Source organism: Arvicola amphibius, chromosome 12 (genome assembly GCF_903992535.2).
Source record: "Arvicola amphibius chromosome 12, mArvAmp1.2, whole genome shotgun sequence".
Taxonomy (NCBI): domain Eukaryota; kingdom Metazoa; phylum Chordata; class Mammalia; order Rodentia; family Cricetidae; genus Arvicola; species Arvicola amphibius.
In genome coordinates, this window is record NC_052058.2 from 154978721 (window position 1) to 155001680 (window position 22960).

At 50.0% G+C, this 22960-nt stretch overlaps 1 protein-coding gene across 5 annotated transcripts in view; it reads right to left on the reverse strand.

The window, feature by feature from the left end:
* Positions 1-873: 873 nt before the first annotated feature.
* The window catches only part of Arnt2 (aryl hydrocarbon receptor nuclear translocator 2), a 142580-nt gene continuing 120493 nt past the window's right edge, over positions 874-22960 (reverse strand). For 4 of the 5 annotated variants that reach the window (XM_038313596.1, XM_038313597.1, XM_038313598.1 and 1 more), the window contains 7 exons: positions 22281-22353; positions 21354-21477; positions 18492-18591; positions 16114-16252; positions 15118-15268; positions 5576-5712; positions 874-3751 (listed from right to left, as the gene is read on the reverse strand). In XM_038313596.1, coding sequence (XP_038169524.1) covers positions 3653-3751; positions 5576-5712; positions 15118-15268; positions 16114-16252; positions 18492-18591; positions 21354-21477; positions 22281-22353 — 823 coding nt within the window. In that variant the 3' untranslated portion in view covers positions 874-3652. Of the gene's footprint in view, positions 3752-5543; positions 5713-15117; positions 15269-16113; positions 16253-18491; positions 18592-21353; positions 21478-22280; positions 22354-22960 lie in introns of all 5 variants that reach the window. The other variant, XM_038313599.1, reaches the window with a different exon arrangement.

Genomic DNA, 22960 nt, shown 5'->3' on the forward strand with positions numbered 1-22960 from the left:
ATGGGACGAGGCCATATTATTTTCTTATGAATGAGGTCTCCCCCCCCCATTCTGAACAACATTTGTGATTTTTAGAATTCCTCTACAACTAAAGATATTAACCAGGAATGTCATATTTGTATCTGCTTTGTATGTAAATACATGCATTTGAGATAGCTTCTCACCGTGTTGCCTAGGCTGGTCTGGGACACCTGCGCTCACTCAGGCAATCCCACTGCCTCAGCCTGCCTGAAGCTGGAACTGTAGGCGTGTGCCACACTCAGCAGCCTGTCTATGAATTCTCGGGAAAACACTGATGTGCGACGTTCGGCTCATCTCACTGGAACTCAGATTTCTGTCTTGAGTGGCAGGGGTAGTTTCTTGTACCCAGAAGTTCCTGGACACAAGTCTTCCTCAGATGTGTGACTCAGGGCTCCTCTCTTGCAGGCATTCTCTTTAAAGTCTTTGGAAAGCAAATGCTTTTAGTGTCTGTGACGTCCAGTTTTCTAGAGAGCCTTGCCTTACACTGAATTTCAAGACCAGTGGGTTCTCAACCTTCCTAATGCTGGGACCCTTTAATACAGTCCCTCATGTTGTGGTGAACCCAAAACATACAATCATTTTTGTTGCTACTTTATAACTATAATTTTGTTACTGTTATGAATCATGACGCAAATATTATTTTGGAGGTAGAGGTTTATCAAGGGAGTCACACAGGTCAAGAACCATTTGTTTCCTTTCCTGTCCTAAGTAGCTAGAACCTGCAAAGTGTGGCTCCTTAGCATGCCTGCACTGTTCATCCTTGATTGGCTGGATTGGCAGGAGTCTCCCAGACTCCTGGGGGCAGGTGCCTCAAGTTGATCAATTACCAAGCTGGTCCCGAGGCACTCGCCGTTCAGAGCAAAGTCATTTTTTATTGTAATGAAAATTTAAAAGGCAGTTACATTAGTTACACATATACCCAGTGACTTTAATACCTGTTAGTCATACAGAACGCTCAAGAAATACAAATCATTTACCCACGGCACAGTTCACATCCATAAGAAGAAAGGCTAAATGAGAGACGAGAGAAAGTGCTTGCTGTCCATGGACGCCTGCTTGTGAATTTCCTCTTTAAGGACGTAGATGGTTAGACAAAGCAAACTGCTGGGCCCCGCATGGCCTGTGCGTGGCCATTTTGCTACGGCCAATATTCACAAGGCTGTGCAGGCTCAACAAACCCAGCTCAGGGCACAAGGCATGGCATGCCACATGTGGAAGTGTGCCCATGCCCTGTGAGCTCTCTCTTCAAAGCTGTCCCAGATTCTAGGCAATGGAGGAAGCGAGCAGCCAGGTAGCTGGAGACTCCTCAGTACATGGAATGTGGCCAAGTTACTCAGCTATATATTTTTGAGATTGGTCTTATGATGTCACCCAGGTAGACCTTGAACTCCTAAGCTCAAGACCTTTCCTGCTTCAGTTTCCCTGGTGGTGGCACTTCAGGTGAGCATCAGCTTGGCAGGATAGGGTAGGGTAGACTGGCAAGTTAGGACATAGCAACCCACGGCCACTTACAGAGAGGGTTGCAATTTAATCTTGTTACTGTTGGTTAGCAAATGACTTGTTTTTGCTTGTGTGATAGGTCATAGCCATCACAAAGCAGGTGAGCTCACACTGGGGAGTGACGGTCTATGTAAACTGTGTCACATACCCAAGAAAAGCCCCAACTTCCCTCCAAAGGCAGTAAAAAAAAAAAACCAAACCCACAGCTCCTACACCTCTTAACTCACAAGCTAAAGGCCATGGCTGTTGTCATCTCTGAAAAGGATTCTCCACTCCTGAACTTAGCTTTGGGCCTTTTTCTCTTTTCTAACTTATGCTCACCGCCTGAGGCCAGCTCCAGGCTGCTGGGGACAGAAGGTGCACCAGACAGCATACATAGGAGACCTACTTGGGATTCTGAGGCTGGGGTGAACCTCAGGCTGGGCTATTACTCTTCATGGAAGGGCTCAAGCTGTCTGAGGACCTCTGGGGCCAGAGTTTGTCAGGGACAGGGATCACCAAGGGCATTCTGCTGAGTGAAGTAGAGATTGCAGGTGAATCCTGTAAAAACCCTGGTACGCTCTGGATGGCAGGCAAAGCTGAGCTTCAGAATGCACGGCAGTCTCTGGGGCCTTTAATTCACATATTCATTCTGCTCTCATGGGTCCTGGAACCTATGTACTCCCAGCATCCCAGGAGCCAGGCAGCAAGGCAGGGCTGGTCTGAGAGCTTAGCCTCCACATTTTCTGAAAGAGCTCCGGAGGGCCCCAAGGCCTGGGTAGGCCTGGTGGCTTCTCTCACACTTGGGCCTTAGTGGGCTGATCCTCGGCCATGGATTACTTAAGATGGGGCTCAATTAAGTAAAGGGAGGCAGGCAGCACTCACCACAGCACATGGGATGGGGGAGGAGCAGCGGGACCTGAAATTGGGGTGGAGTCTGAAGCTCTGTCAAACCTGACACAGGGACGCTGGTGTCAGAGATAAGTCAGGCAGAAGTTTCTAGCAGTCAGCTCACAGTTCCACCGTAAGACCACTGTAAGAATGTGGCCAGAGCTGGGTCCCTGGCCTCTAAGGCCTGTCTGTGTCCCTTCTGAGATACACCTGGCTTTTCTGTCTGCCGAGAACCAAGGCTCCAGGGGCTCAGAGCACCCTTCCCCACCCAGAATGTGGCCCCACCTGGGTTACTGAGCAGAAGGTGTCAGGGACACTGAGAGGTGGGGCATCGTAACCCTGTACAGAGGGCCAGGTGTGACTTTCTGGAGGCGTTGGGCAGGAAACAGCTCGGCTCTGCTACAGAGCAGGGAGAATGCAGTGACCTCTGTGGAATCAGGACACTGGCCCTCAAGCCTAGTAGGGAAGAGTGAGAGCTCTGATAGGTTGCAAGGAGGAAGGGCTAAAAGCTTGACGTGGAGGCTGTCTGTCAAAGGGTCAGAGGACCAAAGAACTGACTTACAGAGTGAACAGCTCCCCAGCCCTGACTCCTGGGGACAGTGCTGGAGGGTTGGCCATCAGCCCAGCAGCTCCCAGGCCCCTGTCAAGCTCCCCTTTGAAATGCAGCTGAGTGGGGACAGCTTGTCCCACTCACTGGCCACACACGCCAACATCTACCAAGTCACAACTTTGATTCTCGCTGTACAAAACACACCCGGCCCCAGGCCATCCAGGACAGCGCATGGACGGAGTCTCAAGTCCCAGTGCTCCTGGCTCCAGCACAGGATGCGGAGGTTACTGCCTATCAGCCCGACCTGAAGCCCCCAGGCAGCAGCTGTGAAAAAAGCAGAAGGAAACCCAGCCTCTGCACCAGGCAGACCTGCTGGTGCTGCAGCCGTTGCGGATGCCGAGCAAACACTTGGTGGGTGCACACTGTCCATGAGGAGATTATTCACAATGGAATTTAAGGGCCCCGGAGGCCCCCTTCTGAGCACACAGATAAAGTACAATAAATACAAAGATCCCAAACCCAAGAAGCCAGGCCTGTGGGTTAGAGCCAGACAGATGACGCCATGTCTAGGGAGACGGGAAGTCAGGGTGGCTTCTGGGGACTCTGCAGCAGGGCAAGCTGGGTCGGGGTGGGGTTGGTCCCTTTGAACATGAGCATCTATGCCATGACAAGAACAGCGCCTGGGCAGTAGGAGCCTGGCTTTGCCTGAAGCTACTCAGAGAACGGAGGGAACATGCCCAGGTCAGCAAAGTCCTCGATGTTATAGTTGCCAGTCCCCTGCGTCGGGTCCCCCGGCATAGGCAGCATGTCCTGGAGAGGAGGAGAACAGAAAGCCCCAACAGTCAGCAGCCTCGCCCGGAGCCTGCCCTTGTCCCGGAGTCCAGCCCTGTCACTGATCCCCTTGGCTGTCTCTCTAGTGAGCAAGTGTTCTTTTGCATAGCTTGCTATCCAGGATCAAATAATTTTGGGCTTCAGGGATCCTCAATATCTGACCCCCTTGGGAGGTGCTCTCCTGGGGGGTGGTCATGCTGAAGGTAAACACTGCCAGGTCATAGCCTTTATTCTAAAGCTAAGCCCACCGGTAGAAAGAGCCCATCTGGGCAAGCAAGGCCTAGAGCAGTAAGACAGACCGAACAGTTATGAGACTGCCAACCAAGCAGGAGCCTGAGCAGGTAGGACCTGGGTGCAGGGGTCTGTCAGGGTTGGTGGTGTCATCCCCAAGTGAAAGGTTGGTTACTTTATCTAGTCCTAGTTGGCTAGACCTTAAACTACCTGTCCTGAAAACACTGGGGGAGTTTCAGTTCCTTAGGGCAAAAGTTCCACTGGGCTTCTGTCCAATTCCCAGCCCATGGAATAACGGTGGGAAAAGAATTCTGTGGTAAAACGTGCTTGGGAAACAAAGCACGCGTTTCCTACTGCCTAGAGACCCAGTCCTCGCTGGTATCATAAAGGCTCTGGTAAATCCTGCAAGAAAGAAACTGAATAACTTGCTTTAACGGGTGTCTCACAAAATTATTTGACCAAGAATTCTTTCTGGCAGCGTGACCTTGAAGAGATGCACGGTTAGGAAATTGTGCCTTTCAGGGTTGCTGTGTGAGATGAACAGTGGGTGAGGGCTGGTCCTTACAACGGTACGGAAGGGAGTCAAAGGGAGGCCTGGGAAAGGCACCTCCCTGTGCTGGGAAGGGGGTATGACCCTGTGGATCTGAGTGACACCTAGATCCAGATCTGGGTCTGTGAAGATGACACTTGACCAGGTGGGAGGGAAATGTGTGTGTGTGTGTGTGTGTGTGTGTGCGTGCGTGTGTGAATGGGACATTGAACCTTGAGCAGGAAGAGTGTGGCCTGAGCCTCCTATAACTTGGAGGCTTGCTGCACAGGGCAGGTGGCACTCAGGGGGCCCCACAGAAGAGCCTAAGCGGCTGCTAGGAGGCTGGGTGGGCAGCCCCAACTCTAACTGAGGGGAGTCAAGGGGCTTATACCTGCACTTATATATAGCCTTCCAGGGAAACCTGGGAGGCCGAGCCCCGTGTGATTAGCAGCCCGTGGCCTTGTCATCAGCGCAATGAGGTTGGTCTGTGCTGGGAATTGAGAATAGCAAGGCATGTCTCCAGTAGCGGCAGTGTGGAAGCAGCCTGGGACCCTTAGCTGGTATACAACCAGGTCTAGAGAGCTGAGCACCGCTCCAGCCGTCATGGTCCCGTCTCCTGGTTGCCATAGTGGAGAGGAGATAGGCAGAAGCAGTCTAGCCCCTAGGGACCTGCAACTCTTGGAGGTTGTACATACTGCCATGGTGAGCATTGAGGTCCTCTAGCCCTTAAAGGGGGGCATGGACCCTGCTCCAGAGTCCTACCGTCTTTGGCTCCTGGACAACTTTGGGGTGCGGTTCAGGAGGCAGCCTCCCCTCTGTGGGTACATCTGAAAGGAGGAAGGCCTGTCTGCCTCTTCTGTGTACCCACAGGCTTTGACCGGGCAGTGGAGGACCTTCTACTTGTGGGCTCCCCATATTACAAGCTGGGTGGGATCTCTTGCTGGCTACCGGGTAGGGCAGGCAGAGGTGCAGAGAGGGGCATAAGGAAGCAGAGAAGGCGCAGGTACCTACACCTACGAGAAGGCGCTGCTCGCTGGATTTACCTGGAACACTTCAGTCTGGCCAGGCTGCTGGTGGGAGTGCTGCTCACCGCTCTGCTGTCCGTGGTGCTGGCTCTGCCACTGGGACCAGACCTCCGAGGGCCGGCCCTGGAATTGCCCGCCACTCTGTCCACTCTCAGCTGAAACATCCAATGGACACGACACTAACTGTCATATTCTGACACTTTCCCCCATCCTGGTGCCACTCGAGGGCTCCATACTCCTGAGAGGCACGTCACACCCAAACAGGCTTTTTTTCCTGGCTTCCTCCTTTCTCTGACAGAATAAGCTGAGTGGAGAAGAATCAAGGGAAGCACTGTGAAATGTGAATGGTTGGCCAGAAAAAGTAGCTTCTGCTAGAATGTGCCTGTCAGGTGACTTGAGCTCCAATCCTCAGAGCCTTCTATGCCCGTGACTGCTCATGGCGGCCTCAAAACAGAAAATAGAAGGAACGAGAATTTTGTCTAAGCTATTATGTGTGTGTGTGTATATATGTATATATACATATATACATATATATACATATATACAAATTAATTAAAAAGAATATTGAGCGTATGTGTGCACACATGTGCGTGCGTGTGCATGCACACACACGTTCACACACGTGTGAAATGTGCATGTAAAATACAAAAGACAAGATCAGGTGTCAATCCTTATCCTTGCAGCAGCCACCTCCTCTCATGGCCTGTAGACAGGGCTTCCTTTTCACTTCCGGTCTCTCCCCCATGAGTTCATCACAGGGTCTTTTGCTTAGTCCCTGCTCCAGCCATGGTTTATCTCACCAGAGTGCCCTTCCTGTAAGCTCACTGTCCCTACTGTGTTCTGAGTCCCTCTGCCATCCACTCCCAGATCTACAGGGCTCTGCCACCACCCTCCTGGGACAGAGACATTGCCTATAGATGGCAGAGGGTTCCTCGAATGTGGCTTCTTTCTGCTCCTCAGGCCTCACGTCTCTCTCTATATCTTGGTAAACCTACCCTCTGATCCTATTCACTTGGCAGAACTTGGATGTCACATTCTGTCACTTTCCTGGTCTTCATGCCCTCGTGTTCTTTCCTTTTTGAATAAATAAAATTTATTGGCATGTGCATGTATGGTGTGTGTGCAGTGCACACGTGGAGGTCAGTGCGTAACTCTTGGGAGTCAGTGTTCAACTTCCACAGTGGGCTAAGGCAATCATTAAACTCAGGTCACTGGGCTTGTACAGCAAACACTTCGACCCACTGACCCTGCCACTTGCTCCTGCATTTTCTTGGTCTTCTCATGGTCTTATGGAAATATGAGCCCAGGGTCTAGTTTCAGTTTGGCCTTCTCTCAGTTTGCCCGCAGCACCTGCACCCCCTTTTACACGGTGTCCTTTACATTATACTGATGCTCTAGGTAGAGTAACTAAGGCCTGGGTGTGCCAGGCTGCTCCGAGATGGTACTTGGAATAGAGCTTCAGTAAGTTCTTAAAGAAGGGAGTGAAGACATAGGAAGGAGGGGAGAAGGAGGGCAAGGAGACAGGAGGAAAGAAGAGATAAAGGAAGGCGGGAAGAGAGAGGAGAGGAAGTGACAAAGGGGGTAGGGGAGGGAGAGGGAGGGAAAGGGGAGAATGTGGACATGCTGTGTTGGTCCTCTTTGCATCTGAAGCCTCCAGATGACACACGATGGTGATGAAGTTTCCTCAGTTGTACCTCAGGGATAATCGGAGGTAGTGTGAGGAGAAGCCGGAGAGACCCAGAGACGATTAGCTCATTATTCATACCTGGGGGCACGTGGTTCTATTAATTACAGATAATATATTTCAAGATAATTTTTTTTAGCCTTCTGAGACAGTAAATGCTGTAAAATATTTGCAACAAGGGAAAAAAATCAATTAATGATGCTGCTTTGGGAATGAAATGAAACGCGGAAGGATGGAAATGACAGTATTCTGAAGCGATGAGAGCTGCACACTACATGGTAAGCTTGTCCTGGGGACATTATTTCAGTTAATTTCCAAGTCTAAGAGGTGAGTTTATTATCCATGTTTTTTCAGATAAGGAAGCTGAGGGCTCAATGATATCAACAGATCTGTCCTGTTCATTTATTGTATAAACCTAGCGGCTGAATTTAGATCCTCCTGACACGGAGCCTGCTTGCATCCATCGGATAAATACAGCTTCAGTCTAAGCCATCGGATAGTGATGGAGATTGGCTTTGTCTGCTGAGAGCGGCAAAGGGTTCAGAGGTCAACAGTTACAGCTCTTCTGAGGGGAACACAGGCTACCATGGGGGGTAAAAGAACAGGTCCCACCTAAACCAGAGTCTTCCTGGAGGAAGACAACGTGACCTAAAGGAAGAGTTAGCTGAAGTGCCAGCCTAGGGAAGGAGACTAAAGAGGCAGCTAAAGGTGTTTTTGTCTTTCTAGAATGGGACTAGTAACTCCTCTAACTACAAAATAAGCATGACCTTTAGCATGGCCTCTCCTGGCTGAGGGAGCATTGTGGGGCCTTCGCCTAAACCCCACCAACCTGCTTTGTGAATGGTCAGCATGTGGCCTGTTCCCAAGGGACACAAGGAACTCCTTTCTGGAATAACCAGTTGTCGCCAAATGTCATGAGCTATGTTCCAGTCATACTTCCATGATCTCCAGCTGCTGCTGGCCCTGGATAGATGGGCCAGTGTCCTGCTAGGCCAGGTGTCTAAAGCACTACACCTCCCATCTGAGGCAGCTGGGTGAACTTGCAGACCCCTAGGGCAGGCTCTGATCCTGCCAGACGGAGGCAAGGCTGATACCTTGCATCTTGTTGGTTGAAACTTAATGATACACTTCATTTTGGTTTACCACCATTTTTCCTGGGAGGGAGGCTGCACTGACTAGATATTGCCCTGGGATTCCTGTGAAGTCCCGTGCAGCCGTTCAGAACGTGCAGCGCTGTCGGGTTTAGCAGAAGGGTTCTCAGAGAAGGGAACCGCTGGCCCTTCTCATTCTCACAGACAGCAGGATGCAGGCGGATAAACAGACGGGAGACTGATAAACATCCTTAGTAAGCAGACAGCCCACCCCAACGGGGATTAGCCCAGTCCCTCAGCAGTGTGAAAGCTGAGGAATCCTGCTGGGTAAAATGAATGTGTTTTGATGGAGGCAGTTGCTCCCTATCTACCTCCTTAGTGGGCAGACAAGGACCATGGACTTTTCAGTCCTCTGGCAGGGAGCTCACCTCTCAACATTGATTAGTAGGGTCAGGTATGTGCATAATTTCTCCAAACTTGTAGGCTAAAAATGTACACGGCTGAGATTCGGGGTAATGTTAGGGGAGGGAAAGGCAGGCTTGCGTCCTATTTCTCAGTGGAAGACACTTCAGATGTTTTTGGATTGATAAATTCCATTCTTCTCCAGCCTCCGCTCAACCCAGACCGGGTGGGGTACATGGGGGGGGGGCGTGGGGAAGGGAATTCCCGGTGCCTTCCAAAAGAGGCTCGTCCAGGGGACACTGGTGTCTTCTGCTGTGGCCTGATTTGATCTGGTGTCACCTGCCTATAGACTTGTGTCATCATGATTGAATAGCTGGAACTACCTCAGCCTAAAATTGAAAAGCAGATGCAAAAGGCAAGACACGGACATGCTGGGGCTTGCTAAGCCACTGTCTCTGCAAGCACGCCGCTGTGCAGTTCAGGCCACCAATAAGTAATGGTGAGGGAAGGAAAGGGTGGGTGGGATTCCCCGCTGGCTTCGGCATCTTGAACTATACTTTCTGTGGGTTTGGCTTCCTATGTTTCTACAAGAAACACTGTACATCAATGGCCAGATTGAGACAGAGCAATTAACCAATTTGGGGATTCATGCTGTACACTCCCTGACAGTCACCAACTTGCTTTATCTTAGCTCTAAATCCAGCCATCATTGCCCAGCTGTTGAGATACTGAACTGGTCCCAGTTTCTGCTGTGCAAGTGGGTGCAGAGATGTACCAAGACCAGCTAACCTCTCGCTTCACGCTGTACATGATAAACATCCTGAAGTTCTGGGCTGCTGCCTAGTAGGTATGTGCTACCAGAGTAAACACCCCGGTCACTGAATCCCAGCTTTCCTGTCTGTCTGTCTGCCTGCCTGTCTGTCTGTCTGTCGTCTGTCTTTTCTTCATTCTCCCACTCTCCTAGTCATGTTTCCAGGAACAAGCAGTGAAGGACTTGGCACAAACTGGGCCTATCAAGAGCCTGGCCAGGTGATCATGAAAGCAGACTCTTTTGAGGAATATGCTGAAGAGATGGGAGGAATAATTATCCCCTCAATGAAATAATGGAATCACACCCTCTAGAAGCCTGGCTTACAGATATTTACGGTTAAGCCTGCCTGACTTTCTAAATTCTAACTCAAGAACCTTCCTCTTTGAATATCCAAATCCCTAAATGCGCTTGAGCCAATGCTCTGAACTTTCTCGGTGTTCCTCCTGAGACCTTGCTTGCAGGTCTCCACTGCTGACCTTAACCCAAGGCAGGAATTCCTCCCTTTTCCATCTCCCTCCTCTGGAGACATGCCAGGATTTACCATTTGTCTGCGTTGTTGTTTTTCTCTAAAATTCCGACCGAGAAGGAAGCTTGAGAATCATTTTATTAGAATTTTAGAGACCTTCTCGGTCACCTTTTAAATAATTTTACAAAGGAGAAGAAGAAAGCACAAAAGGGAACTTAGGTTCTCCGGTGACATGGGGTGGCCACAAACAGAGTTTAAAGCCACTCCTCTGGGGACAAGATAGATGACTATATTCCAGGACTCAGGTAAGCTCATTCTGGTGGCCGAACCCCCTGTGGTTACCCATGGCTTAGATTCCTGGTGGGAAGATCTGACCTCAAGGCTTCTCTTCCCATCCTTTGAAACCTGCCTTCATAGGAAAAGTACATCTCTCCTTCCTTCCTCTCCCAGACTCTCTCCCTCGGGGATAAGGGCCAGACATGAAGGGCACAAGTAACGTCTTTCCCGTGTGTCTGTGGCCAGTGGTCTAATGACATTAAGTTTAACTCCCCTTTTCTCCTTGGGCGGCACACTATTCATTTACATCACCACTGCCAATCCCTTGGAGCCAGAGAGGCTGTGGATGGAAGAGAGAAATAAATCAAGTAGATGAGCAGAATTGGCCCACAGACCCCAGACAAAAACAGAGGGCATTAACACTGCCTTTGGCCAGCAGGGTGTATGATCCCAAAGTCCCCAGGTAGTTGCTTTTTTTTTTTTAACTGGATATAGTTGCCACATAAAGGCTGAAGGGACTTTAAATCTAAGTTAACTGCTTTAAACAAGATGCTCTGCTTTCTAAGGATCTTCAGTGTTTGCCAACTCAGGACATGATAGAGCCTCTGGTCTCAGTCCACACATCCTCATGTGGAGCTAGGACGTCCACGTTATCATAGCACATTTCCTCCCTCCCAGTTCTCACGTGCTACCAGAGTAGCAACTCAGAAGCGTGCTGAACACAAGCCCCCCTCCCTCCCAGGTCTTTCATGGGCTTTTGCTCCAGCAGCAGCTTATAAAACCAAGGACCTAAAGCTAAGGGAAATCAAAAGATGACCAAGGTGGCATCTTTTGGTGCTCCTGGTTAAAATTACATTTCTTTGTGGTAAGGCATGAACTTCCCGGCTTTGAAATGAGACCATAATATTGTCTACTCTTTTCTGCACACCTTTCTTCTGTGCGTGCAACTCCATGCCAATGTACAAGATCTGTCGTATGTTCGTGATTACATGTCACTCACCCTTATTTCACATGTCCCCGTTTCCTGCCACACTTCTGCTAACCTAATTCTGGTGCTTTTTAAATTGAGGAAAAAGAAACGGGGATAAAATTTGATCTCTACCAATCAATCAAGACACCTTGTAGTCACAACCCTCCCTGGCTGGGAAATCCTCCGTGCTGACTTAGGTATCCCCAGAAACAGGGAAAGCATACTACCCCAATTCTCAACTCTTGGGCTTTGGTTTTTAGCACCCAAAATAATTCATGCTTTACAGGATATCAGCAGAATTTATATGGAGGCAAATAAGACCATGCATTGGCATAGCTGCCAACGGGGACTTATCCCGGGAGACAGCTGCCGATCCTTGTCCACACCTAGTCTCCACGATGCACCGATCCCATGAGGACTCGTGTCCTGATGATGAATGAGCATGTGCTAGCGTGGGACCCTGCCCACCACAGGTAGAGGATATCTGTGTGATCAGCCAAGTTGTGAGCCAACAACAGCCACGTGACCACTGAAGCGGCGGTGCCCATGTGGTTGCTTAGCACCCCAATGCAGCTAGGGCCCTTGAGTACATACCCCCAAACTTTTCTCTAACAAGTCATTCATTCACACACCCCAGATTCCACCCCCGCCCCCATTCTTTCTTCTTTTCACTTTCCTGGATGCCTGCCAGGATCATGAACCATCACAGTTCTCTCCCCGGCTTTCCTAGCACCCAGGATAATTTCCTTACAGACCCAACCCTGTCCAGATGCCTCCTGGGTGTAGAAAGATGGGTATAAGGTATCCAGTTCTGTCCCCAGCAGGGACTTAATGGCCGCCACCTTTAAGTTCTGCTCACTCCTGGTGTCTCCAAGCTTACTTTATTTTCTCCTCTCTCTACAGAGGAAAATCACTGGTGGTGACAGGAATTTGGGGCAGAGAGGAAGAACGAGATGAGAACGGCGGCAGAGCCTCTGTCCGAAAACTAAATGTCCGACCCCATAGCTGGGCAATGCAATGCGAGCCAGGCTGGGACTCTACGCTCTTTCTCCTCTCAGGATCCCTGTGCTGCCGACCCGGCAGCACGACACGGCAACTATCCTCAGCTCCTCTCTGTTTGCGTACTACAGAGTCCTATTCCTGTGGGTGTGGAGATAATTCCTGAGGCAGAAAGAAATTCCCTTGAGCGTTATATCCAAGGTGGGAGGGTCTCTGGCTGCTTACACTTTTAACCTTGAATGGCAATTTAAGAGAGAAATTAAAAAAAAAAAAAGGCCAAAGCCTTTCATATAAGCAGGCATCGTCTCTGAACCTACTAACCCACCAGTTCAGATTTGCTTTCCTGTCTGCCAGCCCCCTTCCTCCTTTCCTCCCTCCTTTTTTCTGTCCCTCCTTCTGTCTTCCTTGTAAAGAAACCTTATTCTTTTTTCTTTTTTTTCTTCCTGAGACAGGGTTTGGAGCCTGTCCGGGAACTAACTTGTAGACCAGGCAGGCTGGCCTTGAACTCACAGAGATCCACCTGCCTCTGCCTCCCTAATGCTGGGATTAAAGGCGTGCGCCACCACCGCCTGGCTAAAGAAGCCATCTTCTACAAAGGTAAAAGAAAAACTCCAGAGATGTTCCCAGCAGGAACTTGCATCCAAATTTATGACTTACTCCCAAGAGAGATGATGCAGGTAGATGGTTTAAATCTCAATAGCATTTGGGACACAGATCTGTCCCTGATCCTTTGGGGACTATGCTCAGCCATTCTAAGAATGGTGGAGGTATCAGAGGACGGGAAGGAAGCTGCTCCTGATGGGCAGGGGACACCTCCCTTTCACCCCAGAAGCTCTAGGACTTATCTGCGTCTGTTGAGGACCAGCATAGGGAACTTTCCTCCAGTTCCCAAGGACTACACTTGCTTTGATGCAGCCTTGATAACTAAGGCAAGGTTGAACCTGGGCATCTGAAAAGAGAGGCTACACCCCATTTCCCCTGTAATGCTGCAAGGTGCCGCTGTCAGCGCCCCAGTGAGTCCCAGGGTTATATGTGTGTGGTGCCCACAGGCAGAGTGGTATCTTTCGTCCACAGGCAGGATTGAGCCGGGTGTTCACTGAAATATGCATACTGCATTTCCAGTTTTAACTGTTTCATCTTTATTTAATAATTGATGAAACTGACCATTAATGGAGACTGCTGTATTTCTTCTCTCCTTTCCCCTGCACCCCCTGAGGTTGATAGTGAACCTCTCCCCCAGGTCCTCTTTCTAATTATACTCTCTCTTTCCTCTGACCTTGACCAAGGTTGCCCCACCCCCAGTAGGACCCTGCTTCTTGATGTCCTGAGCAGTGGAGGGAGGCTGAGGCCTCCGTTAGCAGGGATACACAGCCACCTTCTCAAGGTAGCATTCTCCACACGCCGCTGATGGCTCCGGAGGGGGTCTCTACTGCCTCCAGCTGGGCTCCTTCCCTCTCTTCTCCTCAGCTCCCCTGCTCTGTTCCCATTTCCTCCCCTGGTCATCCTCTCAGACACGCTATTCCTGCATCCTGCTCTATAGCAGATCTCTCTCTCTCTCTCTCTCTCTCTCTCTCTCTCTCTCTCTCTCTCTCTCTCTCTCTCTCTCTCTCTCTCTCCTCTCATTGTTTTTATTGAGCTATATATTTTCTTCCCTCCCCTCCCTTCCTCTCCCTTCCCCTTCTCCCCTCTCCCATGGTCCCAAGTCTTCAGTCTTATGGGTTGCTTTCCCATAAGATTGACAGGTGAGCCACTTACACGGAAGCTCTGAACTTGACAAGTGGAATTGGGAGGTTTGGGCTTGGCTTCCTGCTCACTTGAGGGTTTGCAAAGAAAATCCCTGTGTACCTTTCCCTTGGATGTCACCCAGTGACGGTACCATGAGGGATCAGGCAGGGCCACCCCTTCTGTGGAGTGTAACCCCGGCCCTGGGAGAGATGCTAGTGTGTATCAAACACACCAAGGGCAACGGGCAGAAGTGCCTGAGACGGAGGCAGAAGACACAGCCATAGCCACAACACATTTAACAGCCTGAGCCTTTCTCACAGAGCAATGAAACATTCGCAGGAGGTAGGGTCCCCTAGTGACGGATGACATGAAGTTGCTGGGATCTAGAATCACCCAGGAGACAAACCTCTGGGTGTGTGTGCGCGCGAGAGTTTACAGGTTGGATTAATTAAGTTTGGAAGATTCATCCTGACTGAGGGGTACCACTATCCATGGGCTAGGGAAATAAAAAACAAATACGAAGGAAATACTAAGTATGCAGTAAAGAGTGGGCTGAGCACCAGTACCTGTCTCCCGATGCCCAGCTGCAGCGACAGTGTGACCCTTCCCCTGTGATGATGAAGGAACCCTCAAATTATGAGCCAACGTAAACCATCCTGCCCTGCAGTGACCTCTGCCAGGTATCTTGTTTCAGAATGAGAGGAACATACCATACACCTTTCAGTATTAAAAAAGGGAACTTTCTGGGTTTGCTGACCCAGCCAGCCATCCCTGGCTTCTCTGGGTTTCTGAATGGAGAATGGTTTACTTCTGGGATGTGAAAGTCTCTGCCTTGGGCCACGTAGGTTTAAACTAGCAGCTGAGTCATATCATCATAACACAGGGAAGAAAAGATACCATTTCTGCCTTGAAATAGCCATGCTGAACCACAGTGTCAAGGTGTATACTTCTAACACTTAGGATACCCAAGGTCCTCTTGATTGTAGCCAGAAAGGAGAGGAGCTGGGGCACTTCAGGGGCTCTGCCCCATATCCTGAGAGCTTGGGGCCCTGCCCTATACTCTGGAAGAAGCCCCGGTTCAGCTCCTGGACACAGGGTGCTCAGAACACGAATTCTGTCCTTCGTTCCCCACCTACCGAACCCCGGAGTCCTGTTGGCCAGACTGGGGTAGGCGTTTCCACTCGGCGAGGAGGCAGCTGGGCTGGAGAGAGGACTGTAGGAAGAAGGGTCAGCAGGGTAGGGGTGGCTCGATCCAATCCCGAAGGCAGATGACTGTGTCTTGCTGGGCTGGGGTAGGATTTGTTCTGGTTAGGACAGAAAGAGGCAGGACCAACCCGCCTCCCACGAGCCCCACCCTTGAGGTCCCTTCAGGAACAGCAGGCCCTGGTTCCCTTCACTGGCCTGGGATAAGCTCAGTGTGTGCTGGCCAGCCAGCATCCTAGCCCTGGAGACTTGGGGTGGAGCTGGTGACCTTGAGGACGACAATGGCCTGGCTTCTCCAAGTTCAGCTTATGGAGTCCCCTCATCTGAATAAGACCTATCATTCTAGAACCTTCCAGGGAACCAGGTTGGATATTTATAGGCCCTCTTGGCATAGTAGCTACCAGAGCTCCAAAGTGATGGGGAGCTTTTTTTTTTCTGGAGAAGCTTTGGGTGCCTGATTTCTTCTCTCTCTCTCTCTCTCTCTCTCTCATTTTATTGATTTTTATTGAGCTGTACATCTTTCTCTGCTCCCCTCTCTGCCTCTCCCCTCCCCTTCAATCCTTTCCCAAGGTCCCCATGCTCCCAATTTACTCAGGAGATCTTGTCTTTTTCTACTTCCCATGTCGATTAGATCTATGTATGTCTCTCTTAGAGTCCTCACTGTTGTCTCGGTTCTCTGGGATTGTGATTAGGAGGCTGATTTTCTTTCTTGCTCTCTTTCTTAAGAGAAAGTTGTGAGAAGAGGTGTTGATCAGAAATCCCTGGGGACCCAGCTCTCAAAGTGCTCCATGGGATGGCAGGGACTTCCGAGGAACTGGGTGTTCTAGCTGGGAGCAGTGACCTACCCTCAGAGTTGGGACCCCAAAAAGCAGATGACATGTGTTCTGTCACTCTGGGCACCCGGGGCCGTGCCTCATAGGTATTCATACCTGCCCTGGGAAGGGTGGACGGCTGCCTGTCCATGCCACCTGGCCTTGGTTCAGCTGCCGGGAGATCTGGGATATGTTCTGGCCGGTAGAGGAGGAGGACTGGATGTCATTCACTCCAGGCACATGGACCACGGAAGAGCTAGGAGAAGGAGATACATTTATTCCCAGAAAATGGCCGGCTTTCCCGAGTCTCTGTCAAAAGATTCTGCACCCGCTCTCCTTCCTCCTTGTACACTGCCCAGGGGTCCTTGCCGGTTTCTATTCTCAGCCTCCTTCTCCCCCAGGGTCTGTCAGCTTTTGAATTTTTCTACCACTGTCTTTCGCTGCTCACCCCCAGATCTCTATAAAAGATTTCATTCCAAGAAGAGACACGAGTCTTAGAATACAAATCAGACTCCCGGCTACCTGCTCTCCGTGCTCTGGTTAATTTGTCCCTCTGGGGCCCTGAGGAAGCTTCCAGACTCTGCACATAGGCAGCAGGCTGTCAGTTTCAATACTGAGACAAACCTAGGAATGGAAGGCTGCTGGGAGAGGCTCAGACAGGCATGCGGCTGCGGGCTGACCTCTTCGGCCTTCAGGTGACTTAACTTGCTGCACCTTAACTAGGCACCTGTGGTACGGATCACAATGCCTAGCTCTCTGCGTGCCTGGTGAGGATGCTCTGACACCATACCATCCTCACAGTATCGCCAGGTCCTTCTTCCAGGAGTGTTTTGGGCGATGTGGACGGTAAGCCCATTGAAAATGGCAAAGTCTGGAGGGAGACTTATACGGCTCCAGGCCCTAGCTGGGTCTGCGCTGGGGGCCTGTGAATGTACTGAGTGAGGTGGGCTGTGCCTAGTTTTAGGTTTTTAGGTGGGGTTTTGAAAGAAAGAGAGTTACAGACTACAGGTTTAACAATTGTATTCTAGCCTTTTCCTGTTCTCTCTCACTCCTTGCAGATTGGAAAGCAAGTTTGGCTGCTCAAACATCACGTCTGTCTTTCTAGCTGGATTGCCCTAACAACACACTAGTTCTTTCCCATTTCCCCCAGGATGTTTCAGTTCAGAGGGTATTTTCTTTTTGCTTTTTTGTTTTTGTTTGTTTGTTTGAAACAGGATCTTTCTTACTAAGTGGATTTGGCTGCCCTGGAACTCACAGAGATCGCCTGCCTCTGCCAAAAGGCATTTTTAGCCCAAGTGCTGGCATAAAGGATGTGTGCCACTATGCCCTGTGGAGAATATTTTCTTTATTTTTCATTTGGTTTCCTTTTAAAAAATCAGTTATATTAATTATACAAAGTATAATTAATACCGGCCATGAATTCATGGCGATTTTCTGCCTTAGACTCTTGAGTGCCGGGTTTATAGATGTCGGCAACCATGCCTGGCTCCCAAGTAATGGATCTCACCATGGTACTATCATATATACATATTTCCTCTGCAGCTCCCTTTCTATCAAAGGACATTTTCTTGTTCTTGTTCCGTGTGGTGCTCCTTCAATACATGCCCCAGCCTGCATAGCCCTTCCTGGGATGCTAAGGAGGAACAGCTGTAACTCTGCCTGGGCTTTTTGGGACCAAGCCCTGGCCTTTGTGCCCAGCCTCCCGAGGGCCTCTGGTCACACCTGCTGCTAATGTAGGAAGTCTGTTCTTAGAACAGCAAGGAAGGGAGATTCCTATCCCGTTGTGGCCAATGTAGTTTCTGGGCACTGAATTTGCATGCCCAACCCTGGTCCCTGCAGGGTCCCTGAAGCCCTGCTCAGAATCAGGCCAAGCTCAACTGGGATGTAGGGAAAACGCCACCTTGCTGGATATGGGGTATACGAGGCTTCCAGGGAGCTTAGAGGTAGCTGGTGGGGCATAGGAGAATGTCTTCCCTGAGGATTGCTGGCCTGTCCTTTGGTAAAATCCTGGGTTCATGCTTGCATTTCCTAGAAAAAATCTTGAGGCTGGCCTGGTCCTCAGCGGTGATGTCAAGCTTCCTCAGTAAGCTGCAGCATGCCCTGATGCTAAGCTAGGCACCCTGCTTGGCTTGGTGCCTTGAATGGCCCTTGAGGCCAAGGCTCAGATACGACAGACCATCTTTTCTCCTTGCACTCGGTCACGACCTCAGCAAACTCAGAGAAAAGGGCAGTTCTGGTTACTTTCTCAACAGCCCTACCTAGATCTTGGCAACAGACTTCTCCCCTCCCAGGATCATAGAGAGGCTGATCCCTTTGGTGTCTGAGAGTCACTGATGCTCAGTGCTTATGGAGGGACTGACGGACAGAGCCAGCAGTCCAGAGTCTCCATCCTAGCTCCACCCCACAGCGCAGCAATGACCGGTCCCTATTCAGCTCGCAGAGCCAAGGCTGACGCCCAGACTTTCCTTCCTACCATTCCCCTCCCGGGCACCTACCTGAAGGCCTTGCCCGAGTGCCCGGCAGGGAATGGACTTCCTTGGGAGTAGATCTGCTGGCTGCCCGATGTCGAAGCTGAGCTCATCATCTTTTTCTCCGCTAGGAAAACCACAGGAGTTGCAGGTGAAGGTTCCCGCACCCTTGTGTTGTGGGCTGTGCAGGGGCACGGGAACTTAGGAGGTTCACAGAGGATGGCCTCCTCACCTTCACCCTTGCACGTCCCCTCTTAGGTGGTCTCTCCTAACTCCTAGGGTGGCCCAGTCACCTGAAGGCAAGCCATTGAGAGTGGAGAAGGTACTTCCAGTTTCACGGCGGGGAGGTGGGGGGGTGGGAAGCACACAACAGAGAATGGGCAAAGTTGTGAGGACACCCCGGGTAACCTCAGCTGCCTGACCTTGGACCTCAGCTCTGCCCTTTGTGTCACAACTGTCACCTGGGATGCTCTTTGGACTTGCCCCTGCCTCAGTTTCTCCACCTGAAAAAAAGACCATAACTGCAGAGTCTATGGCACAGGACGGTGGTGGGGATTCTGTGTGTTAACACAGGTCAGGTTTGCTGAGGGCAGTGCCGGGAAACCAGAAACAGCTTACATGTTTGCTTCCATTTTTACAGATGGGAAAACTGAGGCCCTGCCTGTCCCAGGTCACGGGACACCAAGGAAGGACCCAATTTGAATCCCAGTCCAGGGCCCCTTCCCCGACCTGATCAGCAGGTACTGAGGGATACCCCAGACTGACTGGCCAGGACAGCTGGATGGTGTTGCCTGGCTTTCCTCCAGGAGCTCAGGCAACACTCAGACCCAGGCTAGGCTGAGTCACCAAGACCACTGCTCTGCCAGAGAGGTGTAAGTCTGCTCAAGCATGTCACCTGCAGGGACAGCCTGAGAGGACTGGGCTCAGCTCACAGCCAGGCTGTCTAGAGCTCTCATGGGAAGGAAGGGGCGCTTGGTGGTGATGTGAGAAGCAGGAATGGGATGTGAATGGATGCGGCCTCTAGACAGCCAAATGTCAACCAGAGAGCACCCCTCCCTTGGCTCCATGATGGAGCCCTAGAGCATCTGAGGCCCTAGAGCAGCAGTTCTCAACCTGGGGGTCTCGACCCCCAAAGGGTTTGTTTATGAGATAGTTACATTACATCCGATATCTGATATCCTGCAAATCAGATACTTTACATTATGGTCCATAACAGTAGCAAATTCAGTTACAAAGTAGCAACAAAATCATTTTCCTATGGGGAGGGCACCACATGAGGAACGGTATTAAAGGGTCACAGTATTAGGAAGGTTGAGAACCACTGGGCTAGAGCATCATGATGCTGGCATGTCCCAATCATACCGCCACTCTCATGATACCGAGAGGAAGGACACCCAGCCTGGGTGCGTGACAGTGACGGCGCTGCGTGTGTGCCCTCGCTGAGCCCAGCTTGCTGGGCAGCTGTGAGCAGCTCATGGCCCTGGGGCTAGGAGACCACACAGGAGCCAAATATCCTACTACCATCTCTGTGTGGGGCTCTAGAGCCAGCCATTGTTATACCGGAACCATAGGGCATCCTGAAATGGCAGGAGCTCAATCTGCAGTCTAATCACAGGGCCTTAAGGGTGGGGCATGAAGAGCAAGACTTGAGTGGGGAGGAGAGAGAGCTGAAGTGGACAGGGTAAAGGAGACTCAGACCACCCTCTTCTATAAACAGTTCACAGAGGCTGGAGGGGTAGCTCAGTGGTAGACCTCTTGCCCAACATTCCCCAGCACCACACAAAACAAGCGACAGACAGACAGACAGACAAATCAGCTACCACTGCACACAGCACGACTTTAAGCAAGCTACTTTTTTTTCTCATGTGCTTTGGTGGTAAATAGTGGACACACTGTTCTTCTATGCTCTGGGACTTTGGTAGGGTAGAGTACTTATACATGCACGAATATATGTTTATATGTGTATATGTACATATGTACATCTTAACATGTGTTATTAATATATGTCATTTAATAACATAAACATTAATATATCACATATTAAATAATATATATATATTATGTATATATATTATTTAGTCTTCTAAATCTTTCTGTTTTATTATTTTCATTGACCTGATTTGTTAAAAATGAGGAAAGGCTACTTACTTTGTTTTTTAAATTAGTTTCTTCCTGTGTTTGTGATTATTTTGGCCTTTCTGTATTTCAAAGTTCATGAGATTTTTAGTCAGTTCAGGCTCTATGTCCTCTGCCCACTGGGACATTCTGAAGTCTTTCTCTGGCGATACTGCCACTTTACGTCCCCACTGGATTTGAAAACATCTTCATCAATCACCCCTGAGGGCTCAATAGTTCATCTCATTTTGTTTTGATTATGCTGAATTGTGACAGCATGTTAATCGGGGGTTACTCATCTGTAGTCCTTGAATATTACCTTGACTTATCATTTTCAATATTCATGTTTTCTTGCCATCTTTATTTTCCTTCTGAAATTTTGGTGATTTTTTTTTTCCTAAGTTTCTTTTCTAACTGAGAGTCAAAACAACCATCTTTTTCCTCTAAGTTGTTTTCTTGGGTATTTGGTTACAGTGGTGAAGTCTAGTGACCAAGACATTGTGTAACGGGTTAGACTTTGTGTGCTCTGACCTTTTACATTCTAGTGATGAGATGTCACGGCCTGAGGTTAAGTGTCACAGGTGATCAGGAAGGAAGAGGCAAGGACAGGAACAGAGACTCTGTCCTGACTCCTGTACAGGGTTCTTCCTATGTCCTATGGCAGTCACACAAAAGTCGCCTTTCCTGCCCTTATCTCTAGGGTGGCTATCTCCAGATGGTCTGAACGCAATCGTAACCCCTCAGCCTCATGGTGTAGCACTGTCTGCCACTTACATGCACTGATGCCCGCAAACATCTCAGCGAAACGAGGGTCTCTCTCTTGGGAGAAGATTGCATCTGCCTTTTCCACAGACTTCCCCGCCTCGTGAACGCTGGCAGGAAGGTTGGGAACAGGGACCTGTGGGCCCATAAAACACAATGGCAATCCACATATAAGACACAGAGGGTACTTTCCACGAGTCACATGCTGTCTCCTGCTTAGTCCCTTTGGGTTTGACTATTTTTGCAAGGTTGGTAGCTTATCCCTGAAGATCAGGGGCACCTGGGTTGGGAGGTGTGAATTAGGGGTTACAGGAGAAACGCCAGAGTCACAGGGACTTTCTCAGTAGTAAATGAAAAAGAGTCAACCTACTATAAACATCAGGAAGACAGCCAAAAGGTTAATTTGGGAATGAGGTCAGATGTTTCTCTGATGGCCAGCTGTCAGAAGCAGGACCAGAGACAGGAGGAGAGAAGAGGGACCAGCAAGGGAAGGAGAGACACGGAGTAAGACAGGAAGAGAAACATTAAAGCAAAACAGGCGTGGGAGCAAAGGTGAGAGAGATACTAGGAAGCCAGAGAAGCCACGTCCAGAGCCTGCTCTTGCTAACTTCTGCACCTGTGAGACTGAGGCCCACGCTGGAATTTCCCTCTGTCCCCTAAAGATACTCAAGTGTTGGCAGACCACGGCTCACCACCTGCTCTCTCTCTCTCCCGACTTTCTGCTCCGTGTGGCTCACTTCCGGAAGGAAGAGCAACAGTGGGCACCAGGGACTGAAAATACAATTAGTTCCCCGGAGATCAGACGGAACATAGTGCCTTGGGATATGGGGGGTGAGTTTAGCTTCAGTTTAGTTTAGTTTAGAGTGGGGATTCCGGGGCGAGTTTAGTTCTCAATTCTCCGAGGGCCAAACAGAGAAGAAGAGCTTCCCAGAAATTCACCTGAGATAAGTCGTACGACGACAGCCCATCTCGCTGGTGGACCTCCAGTTCCGCCTGCTGCTGTTGAAGCTGCCTGTAAAAGTAAGTCAGGGCAGCGTGAGGGAACCGGAAGCTGAGAGGCAGAAATCAAGCTCCTCAAAGCCGCCACGTTGCCCATGCTCAACAGATCCCTAAAAGGCTTTCCGCTTCTATTTTATTTCAACCCCTGCATTTCAGACTTAGGCTTCTACATGAGCTATTGAAAAGGTAAGGTGAAGAGTGTGTGGGTGTGGGTGTGGGTACGCGCGTGTGTTCTGTGTGTGTGTAGAAACCAGAGGCTGGCATCAGGAGTCCTCCTCAGTTGAATCCCACCTTATCCTTTGAGGCAGGATCCTTCGCTGAGCCCAGAGCTCACCAATTGGCTAGACTGGCTGGCCAATGAGCTCCAGGCATCTATCTGTCCTGGCCCACGCACCCTGGCCTGGCCTGGAAGTCTTGATCCTCCTGCTTCCGGGTTTTCACTTCTAGGAGGATAGAGAGGCGCCGTCATGCCTGGCTCAAACAGTAGGCTTCATCTAACGACTTTTGTTTCACGCAAGGTAAAAAGTACAGTATTAAAACTGTTTTAAAAGCAAAATTCAGGAAAGCAGTTGGTTCAGCGCTTAGCAAAGCCGCTGGTTGTAGTCTGCACACTTGGCCAT